This window comes from Monocercomonoides exilis, assembly GCF_001643675.1.
Source record: "Monocercomonoides exilis strain PA203 chromosome Unknown scaffold72-133335, whole genome shotgun sequence".
Classification (NCBI taxonomy): domain Eukaryota; phylum Preaxostyla; order Oxymonadida; family Polymastigidae; genus Monocercomonoides; species Monocercomonoides exilis.
In genome coordinates, this window is record NW_027150617.1 from 25,279 (window position 1) to 44,178 (window position 18,900).

Below are 18,900 nucleotides of genomic sequence, written 5' to 3' on the forward strand. Positions count from 1 at the left end.
ACTTTTACCTCTGACTTTTTTTTTACCCCCACCCTTTTTTTTGTGGAGCTGGATATGGCTTAATGCAAGTTCGTAGCAAACGAAAAATATCAAGAAACTTTAATTTTAATATGTTTAACTTATGCAGAAAAATTTTTTCAACAAATTTTTAATAACTTTGAGATCTCGGTATTTTTTAATTTTTTTTTTAGATCATTAAATTGATGCTCTTTCCATGGATATAACATTCCGGAAGTTTTAAGCTACATCATCATTACACATCATGTCCTTTTTATTGTTTTTATAACTTTTCACATTTCACAAGTTTCTTTTTCACTTGTTTTCTCATTTCATCCACTTTTCGATAAAATGCAATTTTTGATTGTATAAAAGACAATTTTTTAATTTTATAAGCTGTCTATTATTTTTAGCTCAATATATTATTGCAAGCTCACAAAATATTTTGCTGAATAAGTGTTACTGGCTGAAATAACCAAAACAACCGAAAATGATGTTTTTCATTTTTCTATTAAGAATCAAATTTGAAAAACTTTTTTGTGATTCCACATGATTAACATTTCAACATATATAAAGAACCACCTTTAAAAATTTTTCGAAAATTCATCATTCTTTAAAAATTTTCATTTTTTCGAAAAGTCGATGAAATGAGAAAACAGATGAAAAAGAAACTTGTGAAATGTGAAAAGTTATAAAAACAATAAAAAGGACATGATGTGTAATGATGATGTAGCTTAAAACTTCCGGAATGTTATATCCATGGAAAGAGCATCAATTTTATGATCAAAAAATACAATGAAAAAATACAGAGATCTCTAAGGAAAAAAATTTCGTAATAAAATATTTTCTGCATTAGTTTTATATTATTGAAATAAACGTTTCTAGTTGTTTTTTTGTTGGTCACGAGCTTGTATTAAGTCGTAGCCAGCTCCACAAAAAAAAAAAAAAAAAAAAAAAGGGTTGGGGTGAAAAAGATGCCAGAGGAAAAAGTGCAACCCTATGGTTCAATGAACTGGAGGATTGTGATGAGGAAGAACAGAAACAGAAAATCGAAGAAATGAATGCATTGATGGACGAGATGAACAAAGATGAAATTTATTTTGCTTTTCTGAAGGAACGGTGCAAAAAAGTTAACGAAATGATTGAAAAAAAGAAATTTTCGATAGAAAATGCCATTTTCATGTTAAAGCACTTTGCATATTGCAAGGCCCTGAAAGTTAATCCATGCCTTTTTGGTTGCTTTTCTTCCTTGAACAAAAGATTGGAAAAGATGATTATTGATGAAAATGAGAAGAAAAAAGAAGAAATGAATGAAAAGTTTTTGGCTGATCTTTGCGAATGCTATTTTTTTCAAAGCTGCAGCTTCACTCCAATATTGCTTTCAATTTGTATACCTTGCCTTCTGAAAGTTGCATTGAGGATAGAGAAAAACGAGAAAGTTCAAAAAGAAGCGGAAATAGCTTTACTGGCGTTGAGCAGCATTAGGGAGAATGTGTGTGAAATTCAATTTCATTTTTGCTATTAAAATTTTACTTATTTTTAATCAGTTTGTCAAAAAAGAACTGTATTTGACTGAAATCAAAGAATTCATCAAATATCATCAGGAACATTACAATCTGACACGACTTGCCTATCAATTGGCTTGGAGTTTTTTATTGTGCAGATTGTTCTATGATAGAAGCTTGAAAAAAGTTATTGCGAATGAACTACACTTTGAGAGAGAAGCAGCAAGAGAACTTGAAGAGCTGACCAGATGTGTTGATTGGAAGAGAAAAGAAGAGGAAAATGGAGGAAAAGAATCGAAAGAAGTGCTTATAATCTGGAGATGGATCAATACATTGGCGTCTTTTTTTGAATACTGTTGGTTGTGGAATGAAGACTTTGTTATGCTTTTTGGCAGCATTGTGAGAGTATTTCGAGCAGCAAGAGAAAATAAAAGAAAAATTCACCGCTGGTGCATTTATTCACTGAGCAATGCAGTTAAAAACAGGGATATGACGTTTGGATGCTTGCTGAAAGGTGGGGTAGTTGATGCTATTTTGGAGGAGATGCATCAACCAACTTTGAAAGATAATCTTATGTGTAAATGCTTGGATTTTTTTTCGCTTATTTTTGAGCGATTGAAAAAAGAAGAAGATTATGAAATGGAAGAAGAGAAAAGAAAGATAGCAAAAATGGAGATATTCGAATGGATGGAAGAAGAAGGATACGAAGATGTCATCACCAGCTTTCACGATGTAGTTTATTTTCTTTACTGTAAATATTTTTGTGGTTTATCGTTGAATATTTATGATTATTTTATAAATATTTGAAAAAATGAAACTCATTCTTTTTTTTTTTATTTGATTTTGTAACTCAGAAATTTTTTATTCTTTTTTATTCATTTCACAAAATGAAAAAATAAATAAATAAATAAATAATTGTATCATTTAAATTATGTTTTTGCTTTTTTTTGGAAAATGAAAAAAGAAATATCAAAAAATCCATTCTTTTCTTTTCTTTTCATCAAGAATCTTTATTGAACGAATTGTCAACTTAAAAAAAAAAAATATGTTAAAAATCAATATTCACTTGTTCAATCATCAGCTTTGAAAGTCTCTCCTCAACTCTTTTGAGCAGTTTTGCCTTCCTCTCACTTCTTTCTTTGTTTTTTCCACGTTCCTTCAGATTTCATCGAACTGAAAAAGAGAAATCAAAGCCCTATGAAAATAGAGGATTTGTAAGATGAATTTGAATGGAAAGACAGCGTTTTTCTTTTGGTTGTTTATGTGTTAATTGAAGCTTCTCAACGCAGACATTTTCTCTTTCCCGCTTTTTCTTTCTGTATTTCAGTCCAACTTGCTTTGCCAAATATTCATCAAAAATATGATATCCTCAGCAAACTCCCAATGAGTAAGAGAAATAAAGAAAACAAGAAACGATGAATACAAAGAAATAACTTTTTGATTTTTGCCTTATATTTTCTGTTCAAAGGATTTTATTTGTATTTTTCATCATTCTTCAGCAGCTAAATATTCCTCAAACAGCACAAATTCGTTCACAGAGCAGAGATTAAGCCAAATTGATAAACTCAGAAGTCGAATGAACCAACATTCTGATTGTGATTCATGCTCTTCCCTTGAAAGTGATGATAAATGTGAAAAGGAAGGAAGAGAAGGAAGAAATGATGGTTTTCAAATGGATAATTGACGCAATTATAAGAATTTGAGTAAATGTGAGAAATATTCTCTCTTAAACCCTTTCTCAAAATCAACAGCCTCAATCTGCAAACATGCTTCCAACTTATTCTTTGTCCTCTTATCTTAACAGAATTCTCTATTATTTTCCTGTTCTTCAATTTTTTCTTCTTCACTCATTTCCTCTTGTTCAGCTTGATGTTAAGATTCTATTCCACCAATTTCAAAGTTGTCGCATCCACTTTAGAGCTTATAGCTTTCTTTTCTCATCTATTGTCATTTTATGAAGCATCAAGAGAATTCAAACAAGAACAGGCGAAGGCAGAGAAGGATAAAACATGAAAGGCTTTGAATCAAAAGGAGAAATTGAGGAGAAGTTTAAGTGAAGAACATGAAGAGGAAGTTTGTTAACGAGTAGAAAGAGATTCAGTGCATTCCATTCAATGAATCGCATTCTTTGTTTCTTTCAATCTGAAACGAAGTTTAGCCATTTTTTCCTTTTCCAGCTTCTCTATTCTGGAGTGATTATGCATTTGTCTTTTTCTTCTTCAACGAAATCTGTTCACTCTTGCTCTGCCTCATTCTCTTCTTCATTCGCACTTATTGTCATGAATACTTTTATTGCATCCAACGAAGTCATCGAAGAAGACGAAGGAGGAGAAGGAGGAGAAGGAGGAGAAGGAGGAGAAGGAGGAGAAGGAGGAGAAGGAGGAGAAGGAGGAGAAGGAGGAGAAGGAGGAGAAGGAGGAGAAGGAGGAGAAGGAGGAGAAGGAGGAGAAGGAGGAGAATGAGATGATAATTATGCTAGAAGATCGTTGCTATTGAGGTCATCACTAAAAGTGCTCGCAGAGATGAGCAACAAATCACTCACATTAACCGCAGTCGGACTTCTCCTGCCACATTGCAGCACCCAACACAGTCCGCACAGCTAGACACAAAAGACTCCAAAAATTCGACTTTTGGCTCTTCTGCTCTGATGGCAGTGAATGTGGAGTGCTTATTCATCTGCTTCCCTGTCTGGCCAGAGTATGTCCCCGTTTGGCGGAGCTTGATGTTCTTTACTGCAACTGTCTGGCATCAGCGCATTTTCACTGCGAAGCTGTACTGGCGGTTACGGAAAGCCCATCAAAGCCGATGATCGAGAAGTCTTCGAAGTTTCTGAAAGAGATCTTGGATGTCTGATCTACAGAGGAGATTTTTGTGAAGTTGCTTCTCGAAGCATACACATGGCAGTTATTGTCGCTAAGGGTTTGAGCAGATGGCTTAAAGTCTTTGTCGATCTTAATCCTTAGAGTCAAAATAGAACTTTCAGTGAAACGAAAAGGAGATGAAAATGCTGAAATTAATCAATTCAAAAATGTGTGCAAATATTTTCATTCACATTAAAATCAAATGTTGAAGTAGACCAAACCCGATGCATCCATTCCTGAGTTGTGACGTTTTCAATCGATACATTTTTGCTATTGGAAACACTAAGAACACCACTAGCTGCAGCTTTTATAATTATATTAGAAATTGTCAATCTAAAAAATCGCCAAAAAGGCAAACAAACATAAATATCGAAAAACAACGAAATAAACAATGAAACTTACGTATCATCGTTGTTGCATGAAAATAGAGTTTCTCTGTTTGTTGAATCAGAAATCAAGGTGACATTTGCATTTGAACCTTTCATTGAAAGGTTTGTTTTTGAATCGATAGCAATACAATTAAAATTTTTGTAAGTATTATTTGCAGCAAAAATTATTTCTGTATTTGTTTCAGCGTTATTTACTGCATAATGAAGAATTTTACATGGAAATTGTAATCCTTTTTGAAGGCAATCAGTGTTATTGTTCCCTGTATCTGGTTGAACATAAATTGATGCATATAAATGCTGTGAAAAATGAGAAAAAAAAAAAATACAAAACTCATGAGACTTCCGTGCGAAGGAAAAAAGTTCAGATCATAATAAGAAGAATAATTATAAAATCTTGAATATTCTTTTCCAGACTACTGACTGTGCTCTTTTGTAACAAATGATATGTTGTCAGTTCAGGTCTGTGAAGAAATAAAAAGTTGATCGAAAGTGTAACAAATAAATACTAATCAAAAAATGGACACAAACGAAGGAAATGACGCAAAAGAAAATGATCGTGAACTTTTATACAAACCAGCACCTTCATCTTTTGGAATTTATGTGAAACCAAAAATCAGTGTCGTTCAATTGAAGAAAGATATAAAAGATATTCGTGAACTATTCAATTATATCTCAATTAATTTTGTTGAAGAACTCATAATTAACAACTGTAGTAGCCCAAATTATGTTAAAATAATTATTGAGCATTTGCTCAGTTTGGATGGGAAATATCCTACAAATGAAGAAGATGAATCTGAAGAGGAGAAAGAACTTCTTCAAGGTTCACAATCTTCAGCAAATCTAGAACAAAGATATGAAAAGCCTGAAGCAAAGATCCAAATTGTGGATGAGACAGATCCAAAGAAAGAATCAGAGAAATACATTCAAGCAGCTTTCTGTTTTATGAAAAATGAATTTCCTCAGTTTCATTGTCTGCTACCAATGACAATACTCACGAGGAACGAATTTAATTTAAAAATTGCTTGGAAAATTTTGTGGAAATTGCAAAAGCAAATGGAAATTGAAGATTATAAAGAAGAATTTGGAGAACAACCATCATCTTCAACGAAACCTTCAAAGTCAATTAATTCTACTGAAGTTATCAAAGAAGTTCCTAAAGACATAACCTCGGATTTTTTGCGCAAATGCCATGTGAAAATTCCATTTCCTCAAACTCCACTGCCCGCTACAGTCAAGCGATTGGCAGATGATGTGAAAGCACTTCAGAAGATGATCAAACGCAAAAGAGAGAGCCGGGCCCGCAGAATCGAAGGTTTCGAGGCCAAAAAAGCGCTGCTGGCAGAGCGGCCACCTCCAAACCCCGAGGCAGCGGCGTTATGGTTCCTTGTGGAGTGCCCGTCGTGCTACGATGAAGTGGCAGGGGTTAGCTGTGTGGAGTGTGCGGAAAGACATGCCATCTGCCTTTCGTGCTTCAAACAGGAGGTGCAGCATTGCGTGGGGATGCGAAAGGCGGTTCTGCGTTGCTTTGCGGACAGCGACTGCAGCCAGACATACTCCTTCTCCACAGTACGGAGCGCACTGAACGGTGGAGAACTGTTTCAGCAGTGGGCGCAGCTAGCGAGTCTGCAGGAGGTACGAAAGAGTGGAATGAACTGCTTCTTCTGCCCCTTTTGCCAGTATCCCGAGGAAATACAATCAAATGTTCCTCTTCCACCTATTTTCCGCTGCCGGAAACGGCGTTGCAGGAAGCTGATCTGCACAATCTGCAACAAAGAAGCGCATAAAGAAGGGGAGAAGTGTCCGAAGCTAGTAGAGGAGGAGAACGAAAGCTCACTTATCCGTCATGTGCAGATGGCGATTGACCAGCGATGGATCCGCTATTGCCCCAGCTGCCATGTGGCGATTGTGAAGAAGAAAGGGTGCAATCACATCCGGTGCGTTTGTGAGTACAACTTCTGCTGTGTGTGCAGAAAGGGCATAGATCAAGACAACCCTTCGACTCATTTCGGGCAGCCACCGACGTTCTGCAAGCAGTTTACTGATCAAGATGAGGATGATGAGAGAGAACTGACAGAGGCAGCGAGAGAAGCAGAGAAAGAATGGCGGGCGAAGCATCCGGAGTATAAAGGGGATCCGATACAATTGAAGGAGCTTACGCAGATGAGTATTGAGAGGAGAAGGGCGGAGAACATGGAGAATTAAAAGGAGAGGAAGCAGTAAGAAAGAAAGGAGAAAGAGAAAGAGGTTGAGAGTGAAAAAAAGAAGAGAGACAGAAATTTAAGAGGAAAAACAAAAAGAAGAAGAAAGAATTATAGAATTTAATCTTTGAAAAGTTATTGTTTTTCTTTCTTTCTTCTTCTTTTTTCTTTTTTAATTTATTTAAACTTTTTAGTGTTGAATTTTATTTTTTATATTTTAATTTTATTCATTTTCGTTTTCGATATATTTTTTGTTATTTATTTTTATTTTCAATTTTATTTTCTTCCCCCTTTTTTATAACATTTTCTTTTCTTCTTTCTACTTTTTTCCTTTATTCCTTTTTTTGGTTATTTTTCTTGCTTTTTGCATCTAAAAGGTCTTTAAATGAAATGAAATTGTTATTTTTTTCTTCATTCAGCAAAAGACATTCTTTGAGATATTTTTGATTTTTTGATTTTTCTGATTATAAAATTTGACTGAATACTAATTTTTGAATAACTTTTTCTTTTTCTTTTTGGCGTTTAAATCAAGTTTTTAAATTGCTTTTTTTTTTTCATTTAAAGAACAATTCAATAAAGCTTTTTGTGTTTTTATTGGGGTGTTGTTTGTGTAACACTGCTTTTTGCTTCACTTAAACCTCACCTTCTCCTTCAAACTTGATTATAAAAATAATGAAAATAAAAATTATAAATTTTTTATTTTTAATTTTCATAATAATTCTCATGAATATGTTATAAGAAATAAAATCCATAAACAACACAAAAACATAATTATTTTCACTTTCCATATTAATGTGAGGCGAAATTTTTTCTATTGTGTTAAAAAAAAAAAAATAAAAAAAAAAAAAGTTCAATGGTATTATTCTTTTTGAAAAATCGCATTCGTTTTATTAACATATTACTTGAAAATTGACATTTTTTCAGGGTTTGTTGTTATTAATTCAATGGATGGGTGATTATTTTTGAAAACATAACTCTTTTCTATGTATTTATTATTATGAAAACTCATTGTTATTTGAAAATAATTGTTATTCAAATTTTTCATTTTTTTCTATCGTTTGTAAAGCCAAAGTCTGACTTGATATAATTTCAGAAAAGTTATAAAATCGATGAAAAATTATTATTAACTCTATTTTTTTCTCTATCATAAATTTCTGTGAAAGAATTCACTTTTATTATTGATGAATGAACGTTGAAAAGAAATGTCTCCATTAAAAGACAATTTCTCATGATTTTTCACGAATGTTGTTATTGTTCACAATTGTTGTTCATTTTTATTTGAAAAAATAATTATTCTTTAAGGTTATAAAATCATCCAAAAATTTAAACCCTGAAAAAAGTTATGATTTTTAAAATTAAAGCATATTTTCTTTTTCAAAATATCAATATTTTCTTGGAAAAAATGCCTTTTGTTTTATTTTCAGTTCTAAATGGAAACTGAATATTTTTTATTAATCTTCATTCCAACTCTCAAAAATTCACCAGAATAGAAACTAATGTTTGTTAATGTTGTTTTTTCCATGATTGTGAAATTTTGAGAGTTGGAATGAAAATTTGATAAAAATATTCAATTTTCACTTTCACCTAAAGAATTCAACAAAATGAACTTTTCAGATAAATTTTCACATTTTAAACTCAGTGACATTAATAAAACAGTTTGGTTGAACAAAACATTTTGTTGATTCAATCATTTTTTATAATCAATGGATTTATTTAATTTTATTTGATTTTCTTTGTAATTTTATTTCTCCATAAAATGAAAAGTTATTGAAAATTTATTATGTAATTACAAAACTTAATTAAATTGAAAATATATTATTTTCTCAAATTATTCCAGAAATTTTCAAAGAAAATAATTCGTACCCAAAATATTAAACTTTTCCTTTGTAGTATTATTTCTTTTTTTTTTTTCTTATTTATTTAATAAAATTATTCGAGTAAAAAGAAAAGATGAAGTGGATGGAGGTGGGAAAATTGGTAGTTTGGTAAGTGTCTTTTGTATTTTCATTGGCTGACCTTCTGAACTGGATAATGTACGGGAAGAGTGGGAAGAGCTGGTTAAACGGGAAGTACATGAAGAAGAAGACGACGACAAATATTGAAAGATTAAAGAAAAAGTGTTGAAGTTGCTGATGAAGACAGACTATTCATTTTTCTATGTTTGGAAAATGATAAACAATTGAAATCAACAATAGGATCATATTTTTATAAGGACCAAATTTTTTATTAGATCCTGTTCTTTTTTTTTCGTATATTGCTTCAAATAGAAGCTTATATTTAATGAGAATAATTTGAAAACAAATAATATACTACTATAAGGTTGTATGCCAAATATTTTAGAAATTATTTCTTTTAAAAAAAGTTATGTATTTTTTAAGTTTAATTTTTTGATCAACGTTTTGCTCGTGTTTCCACGAGTTTTTGAAATCAAGCGTTTTCATTGTTGGTATTGTTTTTTAACTTTTCTTTTTAACATTTTTGGTTATTTCATAACTTGAGAAACCCTTTTTTTTTCACTTGTTTTCCCACCTCACCTTTTTTTTGTAAAACTCAAATTTTGTAGAAATACATTATTTCTTTTTGAATTAATAGTGAGTGTTTTAGACCTGTGCGACAAGTGGCAAATTTTGTCAGCAACTGACACAGGTGACCGACAAGTTAATTTTTATCTTTTGATCAAAAATATTTAATAAAAAATTATAATTTTTTATCTTCTTTTTTGAAATTTCATTTGAAATAATTCTCTATTTCAATAACGAAGTATTTTTGAATAAGAAAGAAACATTTTTTGAAAACTTCGATGAAACAAAACTTTTTGTGAATCAAGAAATTATTAAGGTTTTGTGACAAGAACAGTGAAACTTGGAATTAACTAAGCCACTGGAAGTCACTTCTGTCACTGAAGTCACCAAAAGTCAATGAAATGAAAATATATGAAAAAGCAATTGAAAAACAAATCATCCTTCTTTGCTGCTGAAATGTTCATGATTTCACTTTTTTTGTCAGTCACAACCATAACAATTCTGATTGTTATACATATTCTTCAACTTTTATGAACAAAGTGAATGCAAAGCACTAAAACAAACAGAATCGTTCTGTTTGAAATATTTGATAATAGAACAAACTTTCGTGAAATTGAAAATTGAAATGGTTTTATCGAAATTTTAATTTATAAAAAATTATTTTGTCTCTTTTTATTTCCACACTGGCAAAAGTTTATTATTATCTTCGTAAGATGAAAAATGATGTAACAAGTTTATCCTTCGCTGTTTTGAAGAATGTTTGAAGATCTTAAAAATTTTTGATGTTAATGAAGTCCATAAATTGTTATTTCTTGTTTTGCTGCAGCTTAAACGAAAAAGGATGTTCCACATTTAACTAGGGGAAATACTTGCGTAAAATCCAGCTTTGAAAATTTTGGTATGATTAATCCGCAATAAAGAACAATGAGAATCTCTCTGATTTTCAAATTGGAATAAATTTTTGTGTTGTCAATACAACTCATTATGACAGTGAAAAAATGGAAATAGAAAATAACTAATGAAGTTTGTTTATTTTTTTGAAGAAATATTGGATTGCAAAGTCATTGCCTATTGTTTGAGCAATCGACCAAAAATAAATCCATATCTCTGAACATTTCTTTTTTCGTTGATTTAATTTTCGAAAAAGTTTGGAAATTGATTTTATCATAATAATTTCATTTTTTAAATAAATGTCAGTTTTATTCTTTGTGTAGTGAGTTAAAAAAAATATCCTTTTACAATTTTAGTTAATAAGCAATGAATCAAAGATTTTTCGAAACATTGATATAATACTTGAATGAGTTTATGACAATTTTTTGTGATTACAATCCTTTCCTTATTATAATTGAAATGATTTATTAAATCTTGAAACTGTATCTTCCGAACCTTTTTCATCCATTATTTCATAATCCTTCATCTCGTCCGCCCTTTTTTCTCTTCTTCCATTTCATCATCTCTTTTCTCCCAATATTTTTGTTGTTTTCAAAAAGTCTATCAATCATTCATATTCCATTTTGTCATCAATGTTGGCTGATGAATCTTCCACAAAACTGAATCAACTGCTCCATCTTTCAACAAGTTGATAACTTTTTCTGGCTTGTTGTTCGTTTTATTTATATATTGATCTTGCAATTGTTGCCTTGTACAACTGTAATAAAATCATGAAGCTTTAAAAAAACAGAACAATGCTACTGATAAACTCTCCAAATTCCAAATTCCGCAACGTTCATGATGATATGCAAAAATTCATTACAGAGAGCTGAAACATTAAAACAATTTCATCATTTTTATCTTTTCCACATTATTTTCCCTTTTGATTCACGTTTTTTGTCAACTCTTCCAGTTTCCTTTTTGCTTCTCCCATAAAATGCTATTCGTTCACTGTCAAATGCTCCAATTGGCTTTTATTGAAAGATCTGCGATCCAAAGAATGCCTTGCTGAATGATCAATGAGATAAGTCAGGTTGCTATGTTCCTGAAGATATTTGATGATTTGTATAAGTTATTTTAAATGCAGAGTTTCTCAAATTATCAAATCAACTACGAAAAAAACTTATCAAAAAATTCTATAATATAACGGAAATGTACTCTTTCAAAATTCAATATTGCTCAATGGGAGCAACGCAATTTCTGCTTCTTTTCGAATATCCTCTGTTATTTTGTTCGATGCGATTCTCAGAATGACAGGCACACAAATTTGATATATTTCAGTATTGCAGATGAAACTTTTGTACATATAATTTTCTCTCAAATCGAACAGCATTATTTCGTTTCTCCCTACTTTTGTCAGATCTTCTTTTGCAATAATCTGCGCGAATCTGATGCACAACGATAAATTTTGAAAACAGCTGATCCAATTTCTCATCAAACTTACGAAACCTTATATGAACTTCAGAAACAAAATTGCATTCTTCGAAGAAAATCAAATTTTCAACCATTTCGAGTCAAATGTTGCACAGTTGTGAAATAAGAACAAATCATTATTTTAACTCATCAATTTCAAAAATCATTTTATTCGGTTCTCATTATATACTTTATGTCGCTTTTTCTGGAATGTTCCGACTCAGAAAACAATAATTACGAAAAAATATTAAAATAAAAATCAGTCGACAATAATTATGAAATATCAGCTGCTACACACTAACAAGTCCATTTCGATCTTTTTATGCAGCACTTTCACAAAAAATGCATCCATAAAACGTTCCTTCTTTTATCTTTTTCATTGGAAGAACAATTGTTTGTAAGAAAGATATTTGCTATTAATGAAAACAAACCAAACTCATGAAAAAATTTGTGTTCAGACTATTCTCATGGGAATAAACACTAATATGAAGACAAAACAAAAATAAATCAGAAAAATTTTCATTCATAATATGATGGGGACTATGATCAATTGTTTTTTGCTAAAAATAAAAGATATTTTTTGCGATATGCTAAGTAATAATATTCAAAAAACATTTCTGTCCTTTATTATGATAACACAAATAACGATTCAATTATATATATATATATATATATATATATATATATATATATATATATATAAGTGACCGACAAAGCTAAAAAATAGCATGTCGTGTAACACAGGTCTAGAGTGTTTAATAAACAATTAAACATTGCATATTCCAGATGAGGAAAAACACAATAACAAAATGTATTTATTTCAGGAAATGAAAATTTTGAAAATGCGTTTTTCACGTTTTTCTTTTAATACACATAAAATTTCCATAGAATTTTAACATTTTTGATATTGTTTATAATATTGCATCATCAAAATACAAGAAAACTTATTATAAATTGAATTTCTTCTTTATATTTGAGTTCAATTAAAAAAAGGTGAGGTGGGAAAACAAGTGAAAAAAAAAGGGTTTCTCAAGTTATGAAATAACCAAAAATGTTAAAAAGAAAAGTTAAAAAACAATACCAACAATGAAAACGCTTGATTTCAAAAACTCGTGGAAACACGAGCAAAACGTTGATCAAAAAATTAAACTTAAAAAATACATAACTTTTTTTAAAAGAAATAATTTCTAAAATATTTGGCATACAACCTTATAGTAGTATATTATTTGTTTTCAAATTATTCTCATTAAATATAAGCTTCTATTTGAAGCAATATACGAAAAAAAAAACAGGATCTAATAAAAAATTTGGTCCTCATTAAAACCTGACCATTCATCTTGAGTCTGAAGATGAGAATTGCTGAACATGAATGAAACAAACTTGCGATGCTTCAACATTTTTATTTCTTTTTGATTATGATGTGGATGTTCGTTTCATGAAATCTGTTATGCAAGAGATGGGACACCAGACCATGAATACCTTCAACAAAACAGGCTCAAACACAAAGCAGGAGAAAACGAAGACTTTGTTGGAAGGAAAATGAAGAGTGAAGAGAAAGCCAAAGATGATAACAATCAACAGCTCACCTGATGTTGATTGTGATGCTTTATCAAACAATCTTGGCAAAATAATCTATTGACTCACTCCAATAGTACACACCTTGAACATGAAAATCCGAACATGGCTTCCAAAAAATTTGTCTGATACACAACAACCATTTGACAACTGAATGTTGAATTGCTGCTGATATTTCTCAATATCTTTAGCTCAAAAATGAATTCAGAAAAATCTTTTATTCCCTAAAAATATTCCACATCACAGGTCTGCTAGAATTGAAAAAGCAGAAAATCATCCAACTAATAATTCTGCTTTTTTCTTGTTTCATTGAATGGCATTGTTTTCTTTCCTTTTTTTCAAAACTAAAATCCAGCTTTTGATGTTTCCAACAACATTTTTTATTCAACGTATCTAAATTCTGCTCATCTTTCTCGTTTTGCGAAATCAATCTGAATGCGTGAAATTCTCTTTTTCCCCCGATTTCTTTCATCCCTTCTTCTTTGAATTTATTTATCTGTATTTATTTTCATTCCTTCATTCAAACTGAAATCCAAATAAGTCCTTTTCTTCCTCTTTCTCTTTCATCAACTTATTGCATCGCAACGATCAGCTCTTTTCCTTGCAATTATGTTCCAAAAAGTGAAATACCATCGGTGGAAAAAACGGTCGTTTGTGGGAAAAGCGGTAGTTGGAAAAACTAAAATAATGTGATTTTTTTATCCTGTTATTCTTTTGACATGGCCTGAAGCATTTTGAAATATGATAATTATTACTTGTAGAACAGAAATATGAATAAATAAATGGAAAAAAGTCATTAAACTTTATTATCAACAGCTTGTTTTAATACAAAAAGATATGTGAATTGGAAAAATGAGACATGCGCAGTTCTGAAAAAATAAATATCTTCATTCACATCAACTTCAAAATAAAAATTGATCCATTCAAATTGTTGTTGTTTTCATATCAGAATCGGATTCATCTTCAATTTTTCTCCTTTTTCTTGTTCTTAACTTTGTTTTCTGATCAAAAGAAAATGTTCCCTTCTCTTCGTGAATGCAATTGATTTCATTTCCGTAAACATAATTATCATCAATTCTTTTTTTTTTCGATGTCTTATTTTTCTTTTCTTCATTATTTCCGATCCTTCTCTTTCGTTTTGCTCTGCTTCTTATTCTACTCCTTTTTCTTCGTTTGCTATTGCTTTTTCGTGTGTTATTTCCATTTCCTTAATCTCAATCGCAGGTATTTGTGGACTTTTTTCTTTTAATTGTCGTTTTTCTTTTGGAGAAAAATCTCCAAAAACGCTTTTCTTCAGATCTGTCGTGGATATATTTGAAGAAGAAGATGTTTTTGACGACAAAGCTGTGCCGCACACTTTGGATAACACAGGAGCGGCAGCAACAGGATGAACTCCAGTGTTTCAAAATGCAGATTTTATTACAGACGGAGAATTGCAGCAGACAAAGCTTCTGGAAACACATCTGCCAAAGCTTTTCGGAAAGAAGAAGTCGTTAAATTTGTAGGTCGGACAAATGAATTTAGAAGAACAAGTTCTAATCTTGCAAACACGCAATTGTCACACGGCTGTTAAAGGTGTGTCATGTTTGGAGGAAAGGTTTCGATGATGATATTGTTATGATTAGCAAACGAAATTACCTCCGAATCAAAATGAATAATGTGATTGTCCAATAATAACAGAGCTTTCTTAGATTTTGACATTTTCAGTTTATTCGCAATCAGCTGTATCCATTTCTGAATCATGATAAATCGAAATGTTTCCGAAGTTATCCAACACGATAAAGAACCTGTGAAAGAAACATTAAATGATAATAAAAAAGAAAACTCTTGTGGCATCTTTTTTCGTGGGTATATTAATATATGTGGAAGATGAGACCCGTTGGCACTAATGCAAACACATAAAGTCGCATTTTCGGTTTTTGGTAATGCAGGAGGAGAAGGCGGCGTTTGGTTTTTTAGGCAAACAATAAGCTTTTCTGTTCCTTCTCCAATACGAACAGAGGATTCATCAAAGTTGTATATGTCTGTCGAATCAATGTTGTTCGTTGAAATAATGGAAGACAACTATTGGTACCCTTCACGAATTGTCTCTGGTGATTGCGCACGGATTTTTGCAATTTCCATAGGCCTGGAAATGCATGCCTTGAATATTGAGCTTCTTTTTATGAGATCAAAGGCATATTTCAAATTGACTTTTTTCCTTTCTTCGTCACTTTCACAACTTGTATTGAAAACTTCCTTGATCGAAAAAAACAAAGTTATCAAAAAAATAAAAAGATCAACATGCAAAACCATCGATTGAATGTCCTTCACTCTGATAATTTTTTGTTCGGACAGCAGTGCGATGACTTGGTTTTCGACTCTTTCCAGTTGTTCACTTGTAATTATTGATGGGCGGCCAATTTTCCCCACTTCCCGATTTGCTTTCATCTCCGCTATTCCTCTTTCCCATGCACCGTTTGAAATAGCTTTGGATCCCACAGCAGTTTTCCACGTTACAGCATATTTCTTTTTTATTTCGAAGATCTTTTGTGATGGAGATGAATATTTTCGGAAGTCAGATGTAGCCATCAAACGATGAAGAAGGCTTGGAGTGATTTTTTTTGTAGCGTCCATTATTATGCATTCGATCAAAAACTTTTTTGATAGAGTTTTATTTATAAAGATCAAAATTTGTTTTTAAACAGCTATTTCAGAATAAATCATATTATATTCAAGTCATTTCTTCTGATCATTCAATGCGATAAAGCATTTTTGATAACAGCAGTTTGAACAAACTGCTGTTTAAATTTCGAAGGTTTAGAGAACTTTTCTGTCTTATAACCAGTAAATAATTAAAAATATATCTCGTTGAACTTTCACAGGTGTTATTGTTCTTATTCTTTCTCATTTTAATGTTTTTTTTCCAAAAGATACTTCTTTTCAAACAACTTGAACTACAGCTTTTCCCACCAAAGACCGTTTTTTCCACCGATGGTAAATGCCATTTTAATAAACAGTTCTTTTCTCTGGCTTTTCAAAGGCAACAGATGCAGATATCTTCAAACCGATAAAGAATATAATAAATTCAAATGTACAGTTGTCCTCATTCAACATTAATGAAAACAAATATCCTTTTTTGTTGGTTTTTTTTTTTTTTTATGATTTCATTTTTTCAAATAGCCAAATTAAATATGTTTCCATCGTAATCAAACATTGTCAAGAAAACACTATTACGAATTCCACAGCTTATTTTTGTTTGTTTATCTCTTTTTTTATGGATAAATAATTTTGTGTTTTAAAAAAATCAGTTCGATCGATGAATCCATTACAAGAAACAGATAACAATTATTCATTGCTTTTCTCGACAGTTGCCTACCAAAAATGTCAATGCAAAGAAGGGAGGTATACAATCTTATATTTTATTGATTGTGCAATGTTATTATTTTTTTTGTCATTTTGTTCCTTCAAACTGGGCGATTCTTCGAACTAAATGGCGTGTTGCGAATGCTTTCTGGATGAATTAACTCGGGGGGAAATGCAGAAGCTTCCAGTCGAAAAATTCACTGGTTTGCAAACAATATTTATTTGAATCCTTGATGATTGCGTTCTTTTCTTTGTTCATTTTGAAGAATTGTTTTTTGAACTGGAGGATTGTTCTGAAATAGAGCAAAAACAGAAAATCAAAGAAATGAACAAACTGATGGATGAATTTAACAGAAAAGAATTTCAATCCGTTTTTTCTAACAGACTGTTCGAAAAAATACACAAAATGATCGAAGAAAAGAAACTGACTTTGGAAAACACCATTTTGTTGTTGAAGCATGTGGGCTATTTAAGAGTTTTGAATAATTCTATGTGCCATGGCTTTTTCATTTCTTCATTATGTGAAAGACTTGAGAAGATAATTATTGAAGAGAAGAAGAAAAAGAAGAAAAAGAATGATGAGCTTATTGTTGATCTCTGTGAAAGCTATATTTATCTTAGAAGCATGCAATCAGATGCATTACTTTCAATTTGTGTGCCTCGCCTTCTGAATGTTGCCTTGGAAAAAAAGGAAAATGAAGAAGCACAAAAAGAAGTTGAAAATGCTTTGGTGGCTTTGAGCAGCGTTTGGATGATGAATGTATGATTTGATTGTTTGCTTGTTTGTTGAGCTGCTCTTTTTCATTTACTGATGACTTCACAAACTTTAGAAAAAGACAAAAAAAATGTGTTCGAATGATATAAAAGAGATTATTCAGTATCATCAGGAAAATCATAATCTGACAAGGCTTGCATATCAGTCTGCATGGCAGTTTATGATACATATATTTCAATCAGACAAAAATATGAAAGGAACAATTGTGAATGAGCTGCATTTTGTGAAAGAAGCTTCAAGAGAATTGGAACAGCTATCGAAAATATTGAATTGGAAGAGAAAAGGAAAAGAAGCGAAAGAAGAGGCTACATTATTGAGATGGCTCAACTTATTGAATTCTTCTCCTTCATCCTGCCAAATGCATAATGATGAATGCATAAAACTTGTAACATTTATCATTGAACTGGGCGGAGCAACAAAGAGAAATCATAGAGATATAAATAAGAAATGCTACTCATTTTTGGATATAATCATTTTTGGAAAACAAGAATCTATTTTTTGCATGCTGAGTGAAGTTGTTGTCGGATTCTATCTGGAGGGAATGCATCAGCAAACAATTCGCAATGAAGATGCAGCTCATCACGCAAACACATTATGTAATCTTTTGGAAATATTGAGAAGAAAAATGGAAAAGAAAAATCGTTTGAAAACTTTTTTTTCAGCAGCAAGGAATTGGTTGAATGGAAAAACGAAAGAAGAAAGCGAAAAAGAAAAACGGAAAATAATGTTGTACAGAAAGCTGCATGAAAAGATGGAAGAGGAAGGATATGAAGATCTTATCGTTGGTCTCTATGAAGCAGTTTTGAGAAGAATTGGTATTTGGTATTTGATAAAAGGTCTCAATGATTATTTTATTCTTCGTTAAGCATCAAACATAAATAATTTGTTGAAAATTTTTTCATCATCTTCAAAATTGTTTTCATCATCGCTTTCTTCTTCCTCTTCTTCCTCTTCTTCTCATTCATCCTCATCTTCCTCTTCTTCCCCCATCTCTCTCTCCATCCCCATCCACTCATCTGAAGTTGGCCCTTCTCTTTCTCTTCTCTCTTCTTCTCCTTCAAACAAAAACCTTCCTCTTTTTACTTCTACTAATTCTTCTTCTTCTTCTTCCTCTTCCTCTTCCTCCTCTTCTTCTTCCATTTCTTTTCTTTCTTCCTCTTCTCCTCCTCTTCTTCTTCTCCTCCTCCTCCTCCTCCTCCTCCTCCTCCTTTTTCTTCTTCTTCTTCTTCTTCTTCTTCTTCTATTTCTCCGCCAATCCAATTTACACGACAACCTGTTTCAGTGCAATCTTCATCGTCAACATCATCATATCAAAATCCTCTTCTTTCTATTCTTTTTCTTTCCCTCTTCTTTCTCTTCGTTCATTCTGCATTGCAAGCATCTTCACCAG

At 31.6% G+C, this 18,900-nt stretch overlaps 3 protein-coding genes across 3 annotated transcripts; all 3 read left to right on the forward strand.

The window, feature by feature from the left end:
- Positions 1-3,700: 3,700 nt before the first annotated feature.
- On the forward strand, positions 3,701-3,964 carry MONOS_13347 (uncharacterized protein; the record flags this gene model as incomplete). The annotated part of the gene is made up of 1 exon (XM_067866040.1): positions 3,701-3,964. The coding sequence occupies one exon, from the start codon at positions 3,701-3,703 to the stop codon at positions 3,962-3,964; it is 264 nt and encodes an 87-aa protein (XP_067718779.1).
- A 1,304-nt stretch (positions 3,965-5,268) lies between these two features.
- On the forward strand, positions 5,269-7,638 carry MONOS_13348 (putative E3 ubiquitin-protein ligase RNF216; the record flags this gene model as incomplete). Its single annotated transcript, XM_067866041.1, has 1 exon — positions 5,269-7,638. One exon carries the CDS (start codon positions 5,269-5,271, stop codon positions 6,952-6,954), a length of 1,686 nt encoding a protein of 561 aa, XP_067718780.1. The 3' UTR covers positions 6,955-7,638.
- A 9,722-nt stretch (positions 7,639-17,360) lies between these two features.
- MONOS_11123 (uncharacterized protein) lies at positions 17,361-17,876 on the forward strand (the record flags this gene model as incomplete). The annotated part of the gene is made up of 3 exons (XM_067863629.1): positions 17,361-17,495; positions 17,566-17,666; positions 17,741-17,876. 3 exons carry the CDS (start codon positions 17,361-17,363, stop codon positions 17,874-17,876), a joined length of 372 nt encoding a protein of 123 aa, XP_067718781.1.
- Positions 17,877-18,900: the final 1,024 nt, after the last annotated feature.